The sequence below is a fragment of the Cupressus sempervirens genome, chromosome 7 (assembly GCF_028749045.1).
Source record: "Cupressus sempervirens isolate cs-2001-9-10 chromosome 7, ASM2874904v1, whole genome shotgun sequence".
Classification (NCBI taxonomy): Eukaryota; Viridiplantae; Streptophyta; class Pinopsida; order Cupressales; family Cupressaceae; genus Cupressus; species Cupressus sempervirens.
Window position 1 is genome coordinate 735,733,286 of NC_143124.1, and position 19,944 is coordinate 735,753,229.

The following is a 19,944-nucleotide window of genomic DNA, read 5'->3' on the forward strand; positions in this document are numbered from 1 at the left end:
AATTGTGATGCACAATATCTTACCATATGATATGCCCTCAATAGCCAAATCACAATAGAATTATTCAAAGCAACCTTGCACAAACTATGTGGAATGTGTGTCATCCTCAGTGATATAAAAATTATATTCCCATAATATCTTCTTGTTGTTCCCTATATCTTCATGTGTTTGGGTAAAGGTAATATACACAAATGTGTAGTTATACTCTGATGACTACTTGGGTAGGTTAGTATGTTTAGTTATAACTAAGTTATCAATTAATAAGTGGTTTAAACTTCCTTCAACTTGTTCACCTGATGGAGGTATTTATTTAAGAAGATTGAAAGAGTGATAAAGTGGGTGAGAGTGAACCTGTCTATAAAGAGAATGTTGAAATCTAGACCGAAGATATCTCAATTAACATTGGATGTTTTGTGAAATTTATTTTGAATAAATGCAGTAGAATAACTCTACAAATGAGAAAAGTCTACGAGTGAAATTTTGTGAAAGGGAGTTGTAACATCCAAGTGTGTGGAAGATGTGATGTTGTGAAGATTGTAGAATTAGTAAAAGAGATACATCATGAATGTTTTCATAGAAAGAAAACATAAATTAGTGTTAGTTTGCAAAAGAGGATTACTATAGCTTCTTGATGGTTGTTGCTTCTAAGATGTTGAATTGGTGTTTAAATTAAGAAATTGGTGTTTCTTTTAGGAGTTGGTGCTCTCAAGAAAGAGTTTGGTGACTCCTTAGAGTCGATGCCCTTTAACTTGGTAAAAATAAAAATTCATGAGGTTGGATTACGATAATCGATTCTAACAACAATTATCACCATAGTTTTTACCCATTTTGGGTTTTCCACGTACTTGATTTGTTGTATCTTTTATGTGTGATTACTCTTATCACTTCTATTTTTATGCTCATCAATTTATTATAATTATTTTGAATGATTAAGGATCTAAAACTTAGATCTATTGATTCACCCCCATCAGAGTTATTTTAATTCATTAAGGAGTTGAAATTTGGATACTCTACCAATTCAACCCTTCCCCCATCCATGGTAGAATAATTGTGTTCTACATGGGTGACATATAAAGCCTATTTCTTGTTTATTCTTAGTGTTGCTACAACACCCATTTTGCAATTTGATAGATATCAATTTTTTTGTTGTGTCGCTATAAAACCCATTTGTGTAATTGTCTTTTGAATTGTGTAGCAAACAAGGTAATTTATTTAGTAAGTCACGTGTTTGGTGCACATTGCAACACCCAATTTGCAATCAAGATTTTAGATTGCCTAGCAAACAAAGGATTTTATTTGGTAATATTTACGTTGGTGTATGCTACAACACCCATTTTGCAATCAAGATCTAGCGTCCACTAGGACTGCATACTTTGCTAGACCTATTTGACTTTTTTACACGAATCATATAGTATAACACATCTTGTTGTCTAGCATAATCTATACTTCACTCTTTTCCATGGATCACCTAGCGTAACACAACTTGCTAGCCACTAAAATTCATGCTTCTAACATGAATCCCCTATCATAACACACGTTGTTGGCCAATAGAATGCATGATTCTCCATGAACCTATAGTGTACATAGCTTGCTATTTGTTGGATTATGGCTCTTGCCTCCTAAATTAAGGTACAATCTTGCTCTTTTTATAGAACCATTTGTACTCTTGAAATAATGGTTTGAGAATGATATTCGTTAAGATAATTTGACTGTTGAGGTCTCTTCAACTAGTTGACTAGATAATTTGACTATTGAGGTCTCTTCAACTAGTTGACTAAGAGTTCTTGTTTTGAGCACTAACCCACTTTTGTGTCTTCTTATTCACATTTTCTTTACAAGCATAAGTGCATACTTCTCTATCTCTTGTGAGTATGAACTTGAGCTCATACTTCCACTAAAATGTGCAAATGTAGTGTCAAAAATTATAAACTCTTACAATTACCACCATTTTTTAGCTCACCTTACCGTCTCCTTATAATTTTTTCCAAGCCATTTTTTAGCCCCTTCATTGCAAAACTAGTCATATGGTCACAAGATTATCAAATTTTGTGTTTCAACTTGTGTATACCATGTCTACCACCCTAGTCCTAGTGGGATTCGGACACTAGGAACCTTAATCCTAAAGGACTACGGTACTAGGCACCCTAATCCCCCAAATTGGGTCTAAAATTGCATCTTTCAACACGTTGGTTCTCATCCATTGTTATTCGATCACTAATATTTAAATATAACCATAGGTTGGCCTAATCAATTAGCTTCCATGATAGATCTTGTTTTGTGGTGTTGTGGTCGCATCAATGCTTGTAGGTCCTATCCGAAGAGCACTATTACATCAGCATCGTCAAGTTTGACATTTAATTTAACCAATTCAATATTTTACATTTGATTTAGCCTTTGTCTTGCAAGGGTAAGCTCACTATCTAAACAGCATCGTTGTAGTGAAAGTTAATTTTTACCTTGGTTTGGCTGAGAGAAGAACCTATGCAATCCAACAACATTTTCACTCTTCTTGTGTCCAAGAATTCAGATCTAAACGATTGTAGATTCAAAAGGCACAAATTGGACAAAAAGATTCAAACTTTGAAAGATCACAAAACCTTGGACATTTTGGCTATAGTGAAAAAATTTAAGGAGAATTAATAGAAAATGTCTATCCAAAATGTGTTTTTGAAATCCTGCATCAAACACCTTAATGAACTAGATCGCCTAGCCACATAGTCCCAAATTTTCAGGCCTAGATTTTGATGACAAGTTCCTTTTTTGTTCCCTTTTTTTAAAATATATACTCGAAGGTTCAAATATATGTTCTGCAGCTCACTGCTTATTCTGATTATTGTCAAATTTTAATCATTTAACCTTGTTCTTGTATCTTCAATCTAAATCGTATTCAATTTAATCAAATCACAACCAAAGAATAACCTAATCATACCCATTTTTTTCCAATAGGCCTCAAATTGGACCTATTGATTATTATTCAATGTATGTTAAAATGAATGGGCTTGATTCCTAGTTTATACTAGTGAACTCCATTCCACCACTCTACAATATCCAATCAAGCATCAAGATCAATTCAATTCATAGAAGAAAGTCAAGAATGCATCATGCAAACATAAGTATACTAGCATTTAAAAACTCTCCTATAGGACTTCATTATCCTCCATAACTAAAAGAGGTCCAATCTGAATGGTAAGTAAGCTTTAGCTCAAAATTCATTTTCCCCATTCCATTGATGCATCTAATTAAGAAAACTAGTAAGGCAGTAACAGAAAAAAAATCTGCATGCCAAAGCCATAGCAACTAGTAAAATGAAAATGAACAAAAATAGACATTTTTTTATACCAAATACAATAATGTGTAATCCAATATCATACACAGGCATATGATAAACCCCATTCCATTCATGCATCTAATTAAGAAAACTAGTAAGGCAGTAACAGAAAAAAAATCTGCATATCAAACCCATAGCAACTAGTAAAATGAACATGAACAAAAATAGAGACATTTTTTTATACCAAATACAATAATGTGTAATCCAATATCATACACATGCATATGATAATTGGCAGGATAGCGTGTGGAGAAATGCACTGAAATGGCTGCCTAAATTAAATGGCTGAACCATCCCACTGCCCAAAGAGCCAGCTTAAATGGATATTTAAACTCTTTAAAACTTGTCCATAATCCAAACACTGAACCATACCCTGCAGAAGATTTTCCTTATTGCAGAAAAATACTTGTCTAAAGCAAATTATTTTCTTCACTTTGTAGTCTGAATTACAAGTCACAAAATCTCGAAATCTCTATCAATACAGCCTTTCGACAAACCAATAGCAACGAAATATATCATCTCCAAATGGCTTTTCTTGTCACTTCCTTTCGAACACATCTTGGAAACCTTTCAATGAGAAATGCATTCTCCATTCTTTTAGGAATACCTTTAAGCTAACTACGTTGTTCAATGAAAATTGCGATCTCCAGTCTTTAAGGATTTTCTTAGGCTAACTCTGTTGTTCAATGTATGAGCCAGAAATTCCAGAGGTTCCAAGAAGTATAACCTGACAGCCAAAAGTTGGCAACCTCGGTTCATAAGTGGCATAAACTAGAACGAATAATCAATGAAATACAAAAATAACAGCAATCAGGTGAGCTTTGACAACTTAGCGCATCATCAACATGAAATTTTGCATCTCATATTAATTCCGACTCTGATTAATGGTACCCCTGAAGAAAAATGCCAGAATCCTCCTCAAAATAAGCTATTGGCAAAATCATCTTTATGTGAATCATTCTTGTGCCTAGCTCATTTCCAACTTTCTTTCTCAAGTAAGTTTCTTCAAGGCCAAATGCATCCAACTAATTGCTGTATTGTTTAGATGCAGCCTGTAAAGCAACTTGAAGTTCATCTGGTAAGGTCTCACATTCTGCACAAGAAGCTCTCTTCTGATAAGGAATATGATAACGTATTTTCACGCTGCACAGGAAAGTTGAAAAAAATTCCAGACAAGGATACAAGCTTATCAGATTGTAAGCCATGGTAAATGTACAGCATATTCTTTAAATGTTCACATATCTAATCTGCCAAACCCGATGATGATAATGCTCAATTTAAAAATTGTGGACATATTTTCTGAGCATGTATATGCATTATATCCTAGTTTTGATTTTATAACACCTGTATGTTTATAGTACCATGAGCAAATATTTCAAATTTTAATCTCAAAGATGAGATCTACTTAACAAGTATATAAAAAAATTAAGACAATACAAACCTCGCTTGTAGACCCACTTATATCATCTATTTCTATTCTCAACGATTCTAAAACTCCAGAGAAGTGCTCTACTGCCTCTGCAGAACGCCATGCATTGGCCAAAGCTTCTTTCCCAGATTTATCATCTGTTTCTTTCAACAAAGCATCCATAACAATAGACTTAAGAGATCCTTCAAGCTCACCCCAATCTGAAGCCAATACATCCTTGAGTGCTCTCTTAACAACAGGGTCTGTTACTTGAGGAAACACGTGAATGTCAGAACTAAATGCCCGTACAGAAGTCCCAACTGAAATTGAACACCTGCATTTCATATCTGCAAAGGATTATTAGTTCATTCAAAATAGTTTACAGAGATAGTCTGCTACTTACCATTTCCAATAACACATTATGCACTTCCAGATTGTAAACAAAAGTCTGGATCAATTGGGCTTCTAGCTTTAGTGTGACATAATCAATAACCATTTATTATTTAATGAATAATAAGTATGTATTCTAATCAATGTTCTGTAAGCAAAACTATGGAAGGCTTTCCTCTTAACTTCTGCCAATTTGATAGGAAGGATGTCTCAACATTGCACTGGATGTTAAGAATACAAAAAGAGTAATTGCCAAGCTATAGATGTTAATTTTTAGGCAAAATAAATATTCCAAATTGTTTGATACCATTGCTAGGGATGCTTGATAAATACATATTTTTTAGCTTTACAATTTAAAAAGTCAGGGCCCAAACAGCCTCTTAGAATAAAAGATATGGCATCTGGAAGTTGGGATACCACATAAAGTACATTCGTTACACATAAAAGAGCAGTAAAAGGTAGATACATTAGCTGACCAGCTTATAATGTGTTATGGCATCATCATCAGGCGTCTTTGAACGGAGAGAGTGAAGCCAAAATTGAATGCCCAGGGTGATGAATGAATTGTTGGTAGTCTATGGCAAAGGGAAGGAATATTTTATTTTTAGTTGGATTTCTAACTAGGGATTTGAGTGTTACCTTTTGGGTGGTTTCAGGTCATGGTTCATGGTCTTGACAAATAACTCTAGGACTCTAGTTGGTGATACTCCAATATAGAAATAGACTCTACAAGTGTATTGTAACATTGGATTACTAGATAATTCATTTTCTTTTGAGAGGGGTCTTTCTTCAAAAAGGATTTTCTCCATGTAAGTTGTGGGGGTATGGTATATTGTTTTTAACCTTCTATGTTTATTTCCTTGTAAGATTCGATACAAGAAAATCTAAAGTGTTTGCCATTTTAAAGAGTTTATGGCTCTTGTGGAGAATCAGGCTAGTGGAAAGATTAAGATTTTGAGGATTGATGATAACAAATTTCAAAAGATGTTATAACGATCACAATATATCAGATTGTAAGACAACTCCATATACCCCTCAACAAAACAGAGTTGCAGAAAGAATGAACAAAACATTGATGGAGAAGGCTAGGAGCATGCTTAGTGGATCCAACATAGAACAAAAGCAATTGCCACAACTTTATATCTAGTTAATCAGTGTACTACATCAGATCTTGTTGCAAATACACTTATGGAGTTGTATTTAAGCAAAACAGCTTCATTCATACATCCTCAAGTTTTTGGTTGTGATGCATATGCACGTGTCTTGGAAAAAGCAGCCTAAGTTGGAGATAATAGCTATAAAATGAATCTACATTGGTTATAGGGTTGGTGTGTAAGCATACAAGCTTTGATATCCTCTGGCCAAATATATATATATATATATAATTATTGTCTTTAAGAGAATTTAAACATTCTTCCACAACACTGCAGGCAAAAAGGGATGTGGTTCAACTATCCCCAAACACTAAGAAGGTTGCACTAAGAGCCCATGTAGAGCCTAAAGAAATGGAAAGCTCAAATAGTTCAAAGAACTCTAAAGAAAAGATTAATCCTCTGACTCAATCATTGAGGATGTATATTTTCCATAGGGAGTATGCTCCATCTCTTATGAGATATCATAAACCAGACTGGCATGTATGTTTTTTGCTTTGATTCCATGAGCTATTTTCTGAAGATTAACAATAAGAAGCTATAGCCATTCGGCCGCCAACCTCCATTGTTGGTTTATGGTTATGTAATCTTCCCCAAATCGGTATCAGACCCTCGGAATTTTCCTTGGTATTATACTTGTTATTGATATTCTTGCTCTCTTTAAGTCATATTGTCATAGACAAGAGTTTATATGTATTCTGAGTTTGAAAATTCATTCTGGGGATTGAAGCTCAATTTGGCTAGTAGATCATGAGTAGTTGTGAACCCACAGTAAGGCCATAAATCCTGTGTTGAAACCGAAGGAAAGGTGTGTGAAGCGTGAGCAGTAGGTCGGAAAATGTAGCAGCAAAAGGAGAAAAAACCAAGTAAAGATCTCTTTACAATGGCTAGTCAATACTCGCTATTAATATTCTTGTTCTCTTTAAGTCATATTGTCATAGACAAAGAAGTTTATTTGTATTCTGAGTTTGAAGATCATTCTGGAGATTGAAGCTCAATTTGGCTACTAGATCATCAGTAGCTGTGAACCCACGGTAAGGCCGTAAATCCCATGTTGAGGCTGAAGGAAAGGTCTCTGTAGGGTGAGCAGTAGGTTGGAAAACGTACCAGTAAAAGGAGCAAAAACCAAGTAAAGATCTCTAGACAATGGCTGGTCAAAGACCAATGGATGCAAGCAATTCTCTATCTTATGTGATTCATAATTGTTTCAAGGACAAGGATGAATAAGTAGACAAAAAGGGCAATATTAAGTTTCCTGAAGTTAAGATTTCAGATCCCTATCCTGAGAAGGGTATTAAGGCAAAATCTTTTCATTCTGTTAGACAGTCCAAAATCAATATGTTAGAATCTGGAATGAGTATTTGTCCAGTCCATCTCCCATTCCTTCTACCTGAAGATATTAAGCGTTGGTGTGAAGAAAGGATTCTTCCATGTCCATTTTTTCTTATGTTGACATCATTCTCCATCCCCATTTCAATTGTGATATCAGTGCCGAATAATTTGGAAGCTTAATAGATAGTTGATGCCGAGTATGGGACCAAGCTGTCATAGCCCAGTTTAGAGTTGTCCTAATTAAAGCTAACTAATGAACACGAAACAGATCCCAAGACAAGAAAGGGAGAAGATGCTCGTATTGCTTCTAGGACAAACTTTACCATTTCTTTGGAAGATGTTGAGTCTGCATTTTGTTTATTATTATAGGTTAAAGTTGTCATTCTCCAACCAGAGTCAGAATATGCCACCATATGAGGACGTTGCCTATATAGATTATTGAATACAATCTTTCCAACATCAAGTTTTCCAACAAGAGTAAGCTAACCAAAAGGTAACAAGAATGTTTTAGACTATGACAGACACATTGATCATACAAGATTCGACATAGGTTTTCCTGTCATAGAAAAATTGATTAACCAAACTCAGCCTCCAATTCCAAGAGTTATCAATCCCTAGCCAAAGATGGTTTTATAATAGACTCAAGACCCAAAATAGGAGATTATCCGACATGGACTTCAAATCTCTGCCTGATGAGACTTTATTTGAGCAACCAGATGCCTCCACCAATGCTAGACCAAGTATGTCCTCTAGATCATATTCATTATCTAGGAATTTTCCAAGCACCTCAAACAAGCCATATAGGGATTATAATTCTGAAGAATCGTTGAGATCCTCTAGTCGATTCCCTATATATAAACAACCTTCAATAAATACTTATCCTTCAAAAGCTTCCTCAACTACACTGTCTGATCTAAGCAGTAAACCTAACTAATTGATAGATTGGTCACACATCTCAGTCAAAAATTAGCCATGACTCCTAAGGAAGAGGAGAAGAAACCAAAAGGTAAAGGCAAAGGAATAAAAATCACTAAAATGGGAGAAAAAATATGGTATGACAAAAGAAAGACTCCCAAAGGCTAATAACAAAAAGAAAAGCATTTTTAAGCTTGAAATGAAAGGGAAAGAATAAGAAGTTATAGGTTATGAACCAGGTAGATGGCTGACACCTAAAACCTTCCCAATAGCAAATCCTGATAAAAAGTTGAGGTAAACATGAGGTCAAACTTCATGTTGACTTGGGTGAAAAATAGAAAAATTCAAAAGCGCAGATGAACTAGATGGCACAATGGATGATCTTTGCCCAATACAATTTAGATGATATTGCCATTGATAGAAGGAATGTCGGAAGCACATGTATAGATAACCAGGCTAGATTGAATGGAGTTTCTTCAATTCAAAGTACCATAAGTTCTTCAATTCCAAAAATAGACAAACAAACTACTTCCCCGATGAATGGCATAGCTAGTGTGAGCTATCAGGTCAAACAAGAGCACCAACATCAGATGGTTATTTGAAACATATCAGACAAACGTTAAGTCTTAGAGAAAGCAAGATGGAGAAGAACAAAAGACTCTCATGAATACAGTAGCTAACAAACTAGAAAAAATCCAACTAGTCACAAAGACAATTAGAAAATAACAAACTAGCCGAGATAGCTCATCAAAGGACGAGAAAAAAAAAAAGGTAATGCCCTTGAAATAAAACCTAAAAATGTAGTAATGCTAACAAGTTCAAAAACAATGACAATCAAGAAAGAAGTTGCTGAATCTTCTTCTCAAAAGGACCAAACCTTCTTTTTTTTTCCCATTTATTTCAATCTTATATATTAGATTCTTTTGGTTATTGGCCCTTTGGAGTCTTTCTTTTATCATATCATATTTTTCTCCCATTTTAGTGACTTTTAGTCCTTAACCTTTACCCTTGGGCTTCTTCTCCTCTTCTTTAGGAATCGAGGCTAATTTTTTATTGACTTGTTTGCCTAATCCATCCATTCGTTCAGGATTACTGCTCAGATCAGACAATGTAGCTAAGAAATTTTTTGAAGGATAAGGATTGATTGAAGGTTTTCTATTTATAGGGAACCAAGTGGATGATTCTAACTCTTCCTCAAGATTATAATCTATATATGGCTTGTTTAAGGTGTTGGGAAAATTCCTAGATAATAACTAATCCATCCATTCGTTCAGGATTACTGCTCAGATCAGAAAATGTAGCTAAGAAATTTTTTGAAGGATAAGGATTGATTGAAGGTTTTCTATTTATAGGAAACCAAGTGGATGATTCTAACTCTTCCTAAAGATTATAATCTATATATGGCTTGTTTAAGGTGTTGGGAAAATTGCTAGATAATAAATATGATATAGAGGGCATACTTGGCCTTCCACTGGTAGAGGCCTCTAGTTGCTATAATAAAGTCTCATTAGGCAAAGATTTGAGGTCTACGCTAGATAATCTCCTATTTTGGGTCTTGAGCCTATAAGGGAACCATTTTGAGCTAGGGGTTGGTAACTCTTGAATCAAGGTTGAAACTGATTAATTAATTTTTATATGATAGGGAAGCCTATATCAAACCATGTATGATCAATGTGTCTGCCATAGTATTGAACATTCTTGCTACCTTTTGGGTAGCTTACTCCTGGAAAATTTGAAGGTGGAAAGACTATATTCAGTAATCTATATATGCAACGTCCTCCCATGGTGGCAAATACTGATTTTGGTTGGAGAATCTGTTGAAACTTGATCTCAGAAAACTATGAAAATAATCAGCAATGAGAGATAAAACTGAAATAAAGAACACTAGAAATATCCTGGGAAAACCCTTCGAGAATGAAGGAAAAACCCAACCACACAACACAAAATATCTTTATTGATAATGAAATGTTCAAAAATGTACAATGGTTATCGCATGATGCGAATATATAACAATAGAAGAGACTCTTCATATTCTAACCGAAGATCTCTTGAGTTTCTCGTAACTCCTATTCTTAAATATGACTCTTTGAATATTCATGCCTCGATGCATGAGAATGACACATGTCATTTACATTTATAATATTACAAATTAAACTTTAAGTGTCCTTTTCAGCTGAAGATGACAATAACGATAATAACGTTCATATTTCCAGAGATCAAGATCTCTATCGCAGCTACTATTTTCAACACTCCCTCTTAGCCAGAGAGAGATCTTTAGCACACAAAACTGCAACTAAAATGTTAATGATATATTCTATAAGATTCATGAAAACCTGTAACAATCAATCATATTCATGGAATAACTCAACATGAAACCCTGTAATAATTAATCACATTCATGGAATCAATCAAAAGATTTGCAAGACTAACAGCTAAGCCTTTGTTCGCGGACTCTTTCAACATGAACTGTCATGGATCTCTCAACATGACATCTAACTCCCATCACGGAATATCTCAACGTGATGACATCATGGACTCTCTCAACATGATGTTCACTATCGCATAGTGAAAGAGTTATCATAGCTGATCTTACAATCTCATTTTATTGATTTCACATAAATAATAACTCATAAAATCACAATTGAAACTCTTTTCCAACACGAGTCTCAAAAACACAAACATTAGAAACATGTATAAAACAAGACTTAGTTCCATTTAAGTCTCAAATTTAATAAATACCACAAGCATATATGATAATGAAGAGGTTTCTATAAGCACTACCTCTTAATTATGAAGCCTCCCTCTGAAGCTAAGATCTCCCAAAGAAACCTATTACCTTTATTGTTGCATCCTGCAACGAAGAGAGATTAAATGGATTTATCATAAAGATTAAGGACTATTTTGATCATTTAGAAAACAACAAAATAAATCTCCCCCTCAAGCTGAAATATTTCCCTCCAAATGCAAATCAATACTCTCATCTTAATACATCTTGTTGCATCCTGCAGCCAAGAGAGGAGAAGCAACATACTATTTCAAAAAAATTATGATCTATATGAGAAATATAATCATAAAATTTTAAATTTTTTTAAAACTGGTGAGAAACCATTATTCTCTTTCTGCAGCTTCATAATTATAAAATAACATACACTAATCAAATCAATATTTAATGAAGAAAAGCTTAGCTCTTTGATTTTCTTCAATGTCGTCAACTTTTACAGGTCTTCCTCTTCAACTTTATTCAATGTATAAAAAAAAATAACCACATGCAACTCCTCTCTCTCTCATATATAATAATGAGACGTCAGTTACAAGATGCCACCATGCAAGAACAATCTAACAAGATTTTCCAGGAGAAGAATACGCATTGAAAGTAATTTACCTGTCGCATATTAAAAAAACTAATAATATGGGGAAAGATAGAGACACCTGTAGCTGCAGTACATGGTAAGGGCCAAAAAATCAGTGAAACGTTGCCTGGGAGATGAGAGAATTCACCCCACTCATAATTCAAATCGTTATCCTCTGGCAGAAGAATTTGAACGAGCTGCAAAATGAGAAGCCCTGACAGAAGCATGACATTTATATCGACAACACTATTGTACAAAAAGCCGCAATCAGACCTCATGTATCTGTAGTCGTGCGCCATGGCAAATAGAAACTCTCTACCCACCGCATGTCCACAAATGGCTGAAATGGTGGGCACATTCAATTTCATCATATGATATATGTCTCTCTCAAATTTTATGAGAAGAAACGGGAATCTTGTAGCGGCGTCTTCTTTCATCCAATCCAAGTCTAATCCGTTTGAGTAAAACTTGCCATCATTGAGAGCTCTGGCATCCGACTGATTGACTGTTCTCAGGGCTGAAAGAATGTCGTTGCAGAGGTCAGGAGTGAACCTATGTTCATTATCCTCCACAAATTTCAGGAGGAAGATCTTTCTGTGATGCTCAAGGCTGCACATTTTCGTCATGTAGGTCTTCTCCCATGACACGCCCTGCCTTTGCTGGTATGTCCTTGCAAAATTTCAAACACAATGGAGGTCGCCTTCTACATGATCCGCCAAGCTTGCACATCCTCTAATAGAGCAAAGAGGGGAAATAAAGCGATGACACTAAATGGAAGCAAATGACACAACCCAAAAAAAAATGCTAGCACACGATATCATATGGCTTGGAAAGAAATAATAAATCCAAATGATACTCTACAATGAAAACAAGAGAGCACTCAAAACAAATACTACGCACATGCATGCGACTTAATAATTCACATATCACACAAGAAGCTACCGAAATAATTCACACAAAATGAGATCCCAGGTCCTCCTTTTTCATGCACAGGTCTCTTGAGAAACGGTAGACTTTAAAAAAATGGTGACAGTTATAAATAAGAAACTCCAAATATAAATGAAAACACGACAAATTTGACAATAGAAGAACGCCATTGAATGACTAGACGTTATCCAGTCATCCTTCGCCACAACATCTGCAATTGAACGTCATGATTGGCCTTATCATTTCCTTTTTGAGTCACCCAATTTTAGACGGTAACTGAAGATCAAAGAAATTGTGAGCAAAGCATTGCAACTTGCCAAGACCAAGGATTGTGGTTATGAATCCCGACTCTCTACATGGCTCACAAGCTTGCATAGAGATAACCAATTTGGGAATAGATAGACAAACAGCTAATATGCACAGACTTTCACCGAGGAACATAAACTAGCTCTAATACCATGTTGAAACTTGAGCTCAGAAAACTATGAAAATAATCAGCAATGAGAGAGATAAAACTGAAATAAAGAACACCAAAAATATCTTGGGAAAACCCTTCGAGAATGAAGGGAAAAACCCAACCACACAACACAAAATATCTTTATTGATAATGAAATGTTCAAAAATGTACAATGGTTATCGCATGATGCGAATATATAACAATAGAAGATACTCTTCATATTCTAACCGAAGATCTCTTGAGTTTCTCATAACTCCTATTCTTAAATATGACTCTTTGAATATTCATGCCTCAATGCATGAGAATGACACATGTCATTTACATTTATAATATTACAAATTAAACTTTAAGTGTCCTTTTCAGCTGAAGATGACAATAACGATAATAACGTTCATATTTCCAGAGATCAAGATCTCTATCGCAGCTACTATTTTCAACAGAATGAAACCTTTAACTTGTAATAATAAACAAAATACGAACTAGACATATTTATCTTTTAAAGAAATGGTAAAGTTTGGCCTAATAGCAACACAAGCATCTCCTTTGTTTCTTGTCTTGGTAGTTGTTTCATGTTCATTAGAAGCTTTAATTAGGATGCCTCTAAACTTCATTATGATAGCTTGGTCCCATACTCTACGATGGGTATCTATTAAGCTACCAAAGTATTCAGCACTAATATCATAATTGAAATGGGGATGAAGAATGATGTCAACATAAGAAAAATGAACATGGAAGAATCCTTTTTCACGACAACGCTTAATATCTTTGAGTAGAAGGAATGGGAGACAGACTGGACAAATTTCCACTCTAAAACCTAACAAATCAATTTCAGATTGTCTAACAGAATGTAAAGTTTTTGCCTTTATACCCTTTCAGGATAGAGATCTGAAATCTTAACCTTAGGAAACTTAAAATTGCCCTTTTCATCTACATATTCCTCCTTTTCCTCAAAATAATTATGAACCACAAAAGACAAAGAATCATTTGCATTCATTGATCTCTGACTAGCCATTGCAGAGAGATATTTACTTGGTTTTTGCTCCTTTTGCAGCTACATTTTCCAACTTATTGCTCACCCTTCACACGCCATTCCTTTGGTTTCAACACAAGATTTATGGCCTAACTAAGCATCCATAACTACTCACAATCTACTAGACAAATTCAGCTTCAATCTCAAGAATGGATCTCCAAACTCAAAATACAAATAAAATCGTCCATGGAGATATGACTTAAAGAGAACAAGAAGAATGATAGCAAGTTATGATACCAAACAAGTGTATTCCTCATGATTGAAGATATATTTTTGCATTGATTACTATTGACATTTTATGTCACCCTTATATTGCCCACTAGTTGTTATCAGCCAGAGAGATCAAAATGGACTAATCATGCTAAAAATACACCTCTAGTTGTTGTATTGCTTCCTGTTTTTATGCTTTAGTTAGTTGTCCAAATTGAAAAACCCTAAAATTGGGTGAGTGTTGAAAGATGTCTATGTTTTGGAATTTTGGTGTATCTATCTTGGCATGCCTTTCCTAAAGCCTTGTAAAATTGCCTAAATGTTGAAACTGTTGGCCTTTTGATTTGCCAAGGGTTTTGTTTCGTTCATACCATTTCCTTAACCTTCTTAAGTCTGAAAATTATTTTTGCCCAAACCTTTTACTTGTTGATACTTCAAACTATCATGGTTTCCTTCACACTCGTACTTTTCATCCACCGTCCTTGAACCTTAAAGTCTGGAACCTAATGGTGGTTAAGTATCAAGTTTGTCAACATCTCGAAATTCCAAACCTTCTCTTACTAGCGTACCATTCATTAAGTATCCCTAATCCTTGAATTTTGACCGCTAATTGTGGCTTTACCAGAGATTCAATGATAGGCATCCTCTTATACCACTTTCTTAGTCTTTTTCACCTTTTAAGTTTAAAATTTAGTTTTTTCAAAGTGTTTTTTTTATCAACCTTTCGGGTTGTCACAATTTTATATGCTTTCTTACCATTATTTAGCATTTTTGAGTGTTTTAGCTCGAAAGTCTGCTAAAAGGCCTAAGCCTTTTGCATTTTGTTGGAGTTCCAAACTTCCTCATTCATCCATCCCTTGGTACCTATTCCCCAAACTCCACGATCCTTCGACACTCCAATCCTCAACTTGTTTGGCTTCTTCATCCCTTCATCCCTATCAGACTTGTCATCTTGAGCATGCTTCCCCTAGAAGTCTAACTCCTTGGCATTCCCTTAATCTACTTCAAAAAAATTGTATTCTGGACATTCAGCCATTCTCCTTTCCTGTCATCCTTTCCCATCCATCCTTGAAAGTCAAAAAGTTCATCTTTCTTTTGTTGAGATCATAACACCATGCTAATTTCTGTTGAAGTCAGTACTTGCAAAATATATTCATACCTCTGATGATATGTCATGAGCCTCTCTGTAAATATCTGTTTCGATGGACTTCATTTTGTCTTCCTGTTCATTACTTCACCTGGTTTGTAATCACTTACATATGCAGGGATGTTATTATCTTCTTCTTGTGTTTCCTTCTATGTCTCTGCTGCAGACAAGTCGTAGCAATTCATGGTTCACCGTGTTTATTATATTCACTTTGTGCATTGCTCTTTATGCATTGCTCTATCTATTATTCTATTGTGTTCATGTTTTATCATGGTTGTGTCAAACCTGGTGCCATGTGTTCGCTCACTTGGCATCTTTGTGCATGTATGGTTACCAAGACAGCATTGAAGGCACTCACATCATTTATGGATGTCATCGGTTCTTCTGAGATCGATAATCCTCTTTATGAAGATGTAGGTTCATATATTAAATGTTGCCATGTGTATATTGTAGCTGTTGTCGCTTGATGTGGATGAGTGACCTTTCAGCTTTGGCAGTATCATCTCTTTCCTGTACTATCAGGATCAAAGAAACGTGAATCGGAATCGGATCGGAATCGGCAAGGGCGAATCGAATCGTGAATCGGCAATGAATCGGCAATTAATCGGCGATGAATCGGCAAATTTGAAAAAACCCTTTAAATTTAAAGATTTTAACAATTTAAAACTTATTTCATGCACCCTTTATTGAATATAACTTAAGCACACTATAACATCATCAAATAGAAGTTAAAACTTAACATACATAAACATGAAACATAAAATCCATCACATACGTAACTATGTTATCTAAGATTCTAAAATGTAAATTGTAGGCTAGATGAAGTAAATAGAAATCAAATGATCATAATGATTTAAATCATAGAATGTATGTAAGATGATCCATAAGACATCAAATCATAAATTTATGTAAGAATCTAAGATGAAGATCCATGAAAGTTTGAAACTTTGAAACATATGTCTATCAATGATTCAGTATCAATATCTGTAAACAAAATATAAAAACAAGGCTCCAGCTCAAGCCTCAGGCTCATAGTCATCATCATCCTCAACATCATCCTCAAGCTCGGCTACAGCCTCAGCCTCAGCCTCTGAGTATCCAGTCTGCCTAGTAGCAAGGCGTCTAATGTAGGTCCTAGAGGACTGTCGAGCCATATCTCCCGCATATAAGATGGGCTCACGAATGTCGCTAGGGCCTGTGTCTATGCGTGCACGTGTGCGTCTACCAATGCCTGAAGAACGTGCTCTAGCTACCTCAGCCTCTATGTTCACCTGGTCAATCCACGCACGGTCTTCCTCAGTGAAGACTGGATCTACAACCTCTGTGAGCCACTCTGATTCTGGATCAATCTCCTCCAGAATGATCGGAGAGGAGTCAGTGCCCAAAATCTGTCTGATCCTAAGACGGAGGTTGTAATGAACGAAGACAAGATCATTCAACCTCTGCACTGTCAACCTGTTTCTCCTCTTCGAGTGGATGTGCTCGAACATGGACCAACTGCGCTCACATCCAGAAGCGCTGCTTGGCTGACTCAGAATACGAATGGCAATTTTTTGAAGTTTTGGGGTTGTGGCCCCAAACATTTGCCACCATCTATCTGAAATAAGGGAAAATAAAAATAATTAGTCTCATTTACAAATTACAAATTACAAGTTAACTCTAAAATTACATAATCAACTTTAAGTTTAGAATCTAGATTCATGAACATTGAATATATTATTTAATTTTTACCTGGCTGTATTGTTTCCCGAGCATCTATGGCTACCCTGCTAGAGAAAAGTGGCCCTTCTTTATTATTGAACTTATCAAGCTCAATAATTGCAGCACTGCTATCCTCATCAGTACTCAACCTCTGGATCACTGTATATAATCCGGTGAGAACCTCCTCATCCGCCTTGAAGTCAGGACGGAAACGAAATGCTGAATTCAAAAAGTAAGCTGCTGCATGGATGGGTCTGTGGAGCTGATTCTGCCATCTCCTATCAATGATGTCCCAAATAGGGGCATACTTCTCCTGCACTCCTGCATACTGAGCTCTAATGGCCTCCTTGGCCCTATCCATGCCCTCATATATGTAGCCCATAGAGGGCTTCTCCCCATCAGCAGTTCGTAGGAGAGATACAAGAGGCTCAGTGGCCTACATATAAAGTAAAACAAAAATTTGAGTCAAAACTTAAACATAGAATAATTCAATAATATAAGGTAAAACTAAATCATTAAACAATTAGCATAGTAAACTGTAAAATATTAAATGTTAAATTGCAATAAAATTACCTTAAGTATTTCTCTAGCAGGTTTCCAAAAACCATCATCATCAAATATGCAATCCACCACATCTATCCCTGCAGTGGTCGTAGCATAGGAAGATGAAATCCACTCCCGCCCAACAAACATGCTCCTCAAATCATCCCTTGATGTCAACAAGAACTGCAAGGTGATGAAATTCGAGGCAAACCTCGTGATCCCTGGACGAGCTAACTCTTTGTCTCCTGTGTACTTCCTCATTGTGCTAAGGACAAATGAATGATTATAAATAAACTTACATATGTTTTTTGCCCTTTCCACACATGACTTGACCCACTCAAGTTTGCCAATTTCCTCCATCATGAGGTCAAGGCAGTGTGCTGCACAAGGGGACCAAAATATGGTGGGGTGCCTCTCCATCAAAAGTTTGCCTACAACAATTTTAAGATAATTAGAAATTCAAATTTCAAACATGTTAGAACTTAGAACTTAGGAAACTTAGAAATTCTAAGTTAGAATTAGAAAAAGTTCAAAATTCAAATAAATTTATTTTCAAAACTTAAAAAGTTAAAAGTTTACCTGCAGCAACATAACTTGCTGCATTATCCGTCACCACTTGCACCACATGTTGTTCCCCCACCTCTGCTATAACTTCCTCAATAACCTCACATAAGTATGTGGCGTTTTTTACATGAGCAGAAGCATCAATGGATTTGAGGAACATGGTATATCCTACAAGTAACAAAACAACGAATTATAATTACTATTAGCAATCAACAAATCAAAATTTGAAATAGTCAATCACGATTCAAAATTATGTATGTAGGAAAGTAGAATGATCAATCACCTCCACAGGATACAAGAAAATTGAGGAGTGTTCTTCCCCTCCTATCTGTCCAACCATCAGTCATGATGGTGCAACCCTTTTCAATCCACTCCTTTCGGTTGTCCTCAAGCTCATGCCTCATATCCTCAACCATTTCCTCCAGGAGGTATCCACTCAACTCAGCCTCAGTTGGGGCTTTAAACCCCGGACCACAAATGGCAACTGCATCTATCATGTTCTGCCAATAAGGAGTCCTGTCACAAATAGATAATGATATTGATTAGAAATTTAGATGTCAAAAACTAAAATCATAAAACAAGTAGATATAATTAAAGTTTTACTTTTACTTTTAACTTTAACTTTGAAGATAACAAAGAAAAAAGAATCAATTACCTGGCTGCAATAAATGGAATGTTGCAAAAGTACCAGAATTTGCAAATCTCTTTTCTGGCAGCATCATGAATCTCCTTGTTCAAACCCATGCCCTCAAGCGTGGGTTGGGAGCCAGGAGTAGTGCGGGGCACAAAGTAACTATCCATTCTGCTTTTCCGCACTCTAGGCCGCAATAGGTTGGTGTTGGACTCTGTCTCAGTATGAGACTGACTACCACTAACACTCACATGAGCACTAGCACTAGGATGAAAAGGAGGCCTAGAAGAACCCTCCCCAACACAACCTACGGATGCGGAAGCTGATGCAGATGCACTTGCAGATGTAGATGCGGTTGCGGATGTGGGAGCACGGGAGCCAATACCTCTTAACCCTTCAAGTTGCATTTTCTTAGTCAACTTGTCTTGTTCAATTTTTTCTAATGCCACTAAACAAGAGCGTTTTACCTCAGCGGTTTGTTGAGTGCAAACTGTGACATCATGGCCAGGTATGCCAGCAATGTGGTATTTCAATCTATAGATACCTCCCGAATTTATTTTTTCTTTGCAAAATATACATTTTGTTTGATATTTGGTTCTCCCAGGAAACTCTTCATTATATTTCCAGCATTCATCTTTTTTACCCATTGTGGAAATTGGAAAATGAAAGCAAAGGGCTGCTGCAATAAAAAAATTCATGTAAAAAATCAAAGTTTGCAACTAATAAACAAAAACTACAAAACAACAAACCCTAGTTTGCAATTTAGTAAAACTAAAAATAAAAAACATTCAAGATTTGCAAATGAACACTAAAAAAATTTAACAAAAAATGCATACTACACTAACATGCAAAAAAAAAAC

General features: G+C 35.6%; 2 protein-coding genes and 1 pseudogene across 3 annotated transcripts in view; all 3 read right to left on the reverse strand.

Annotated features, from left to right (window-relative positions):
* Positions 1-3,477: 3,477 nt before the first annotated feature.
* Positions 3,478-19,944, reverse strand: part of LOC149549327 (succinate dehydrogenase subunit 5, mitochondrial-like) — a 92,786-nt pseudogene continuing 76,319 nt past the window's right edge. Inside the window, exons 2-3 of the transcript XR_016354077.1 lie at positions 4,770-5,083; positions 3,478-4,471 (exon numbers count right to left, since the gene is read on the reverse strand). The product of XR_016354077.1 is annotated as a succinate dehydrogenase subunit 5, mitochondrial-like (transcript). The remainder of the gene's footprint in view (positions 4,472-4,769; positions 5,084-19,944) is intronic.
* LOC149549328 (enoyl-CoA delta isomerase 2, peroxisomal-like) lies at positions 11,252-13,162 on the reverse strand. The gene has a single exon (XM_089794896.1). It carries the CDS (start codon positions 12,498-12,500, stop codon positions 11,829-11,831), a length of 672 nt encoding a protein of 223 aa, XP_089651022.1. The 5' UTR covers positions 12,501-13,162; the 3' UTR covers positions 11,252-11,828.
* LOC149549329 (uncharacterized) lies at positions 16,471-19,924 on the reverse strand. The gene is made up of 6 exons (XM_089792780.1): positions 19,109-19,924; positions 18,737-18,969; positions 18,469-18,621; positions 17,920-18,320; positions 17,377-17,782; positions 16,471-17,242 (listed from the first exon to the last, which is right to left on the reverse strand). Exons 1-6 carry the CDS (start codon positions 19,780-19,782, stop codon positions 16,662-16,664), a joined length of 2,448 nt encoding a protein of 815 aa, XP_089648906.1. The 5' UTR covers positions 19,783-19,924; the 3' UTR covers positions 16,471-16,661.

Coding starts and splice junctions, on each gene's coding strand:
- LOC149549329 (XM_089792780.1), bottom strand. CDS start 19,782: ATGAATTTTTTTATTGCAGCAGCCCTTTGCTTTCATTTTCCAATTTCC. Junction 18,970..19,108: donor ATTCCATTTATTGCAGCCAG/GTAATTGATTCT, acceptor TATTTGTGACAG/GACTCCTTATTGGCAGAACA. Junction 18,321..18,468: donor AGCAAGTTATGTTGCTGCAG/GTAAACTTTTAA, acceptor AAATTGTTGTAG/GCAAACTTTTGATGGAGAGG.
- LOC149549328 (XM_089794896.1), bottom strand. CDS start 12,500: ATGACGAAAATGTGCAGCCTTGAGCATCACAGAAAGATCTTCCTCCTG.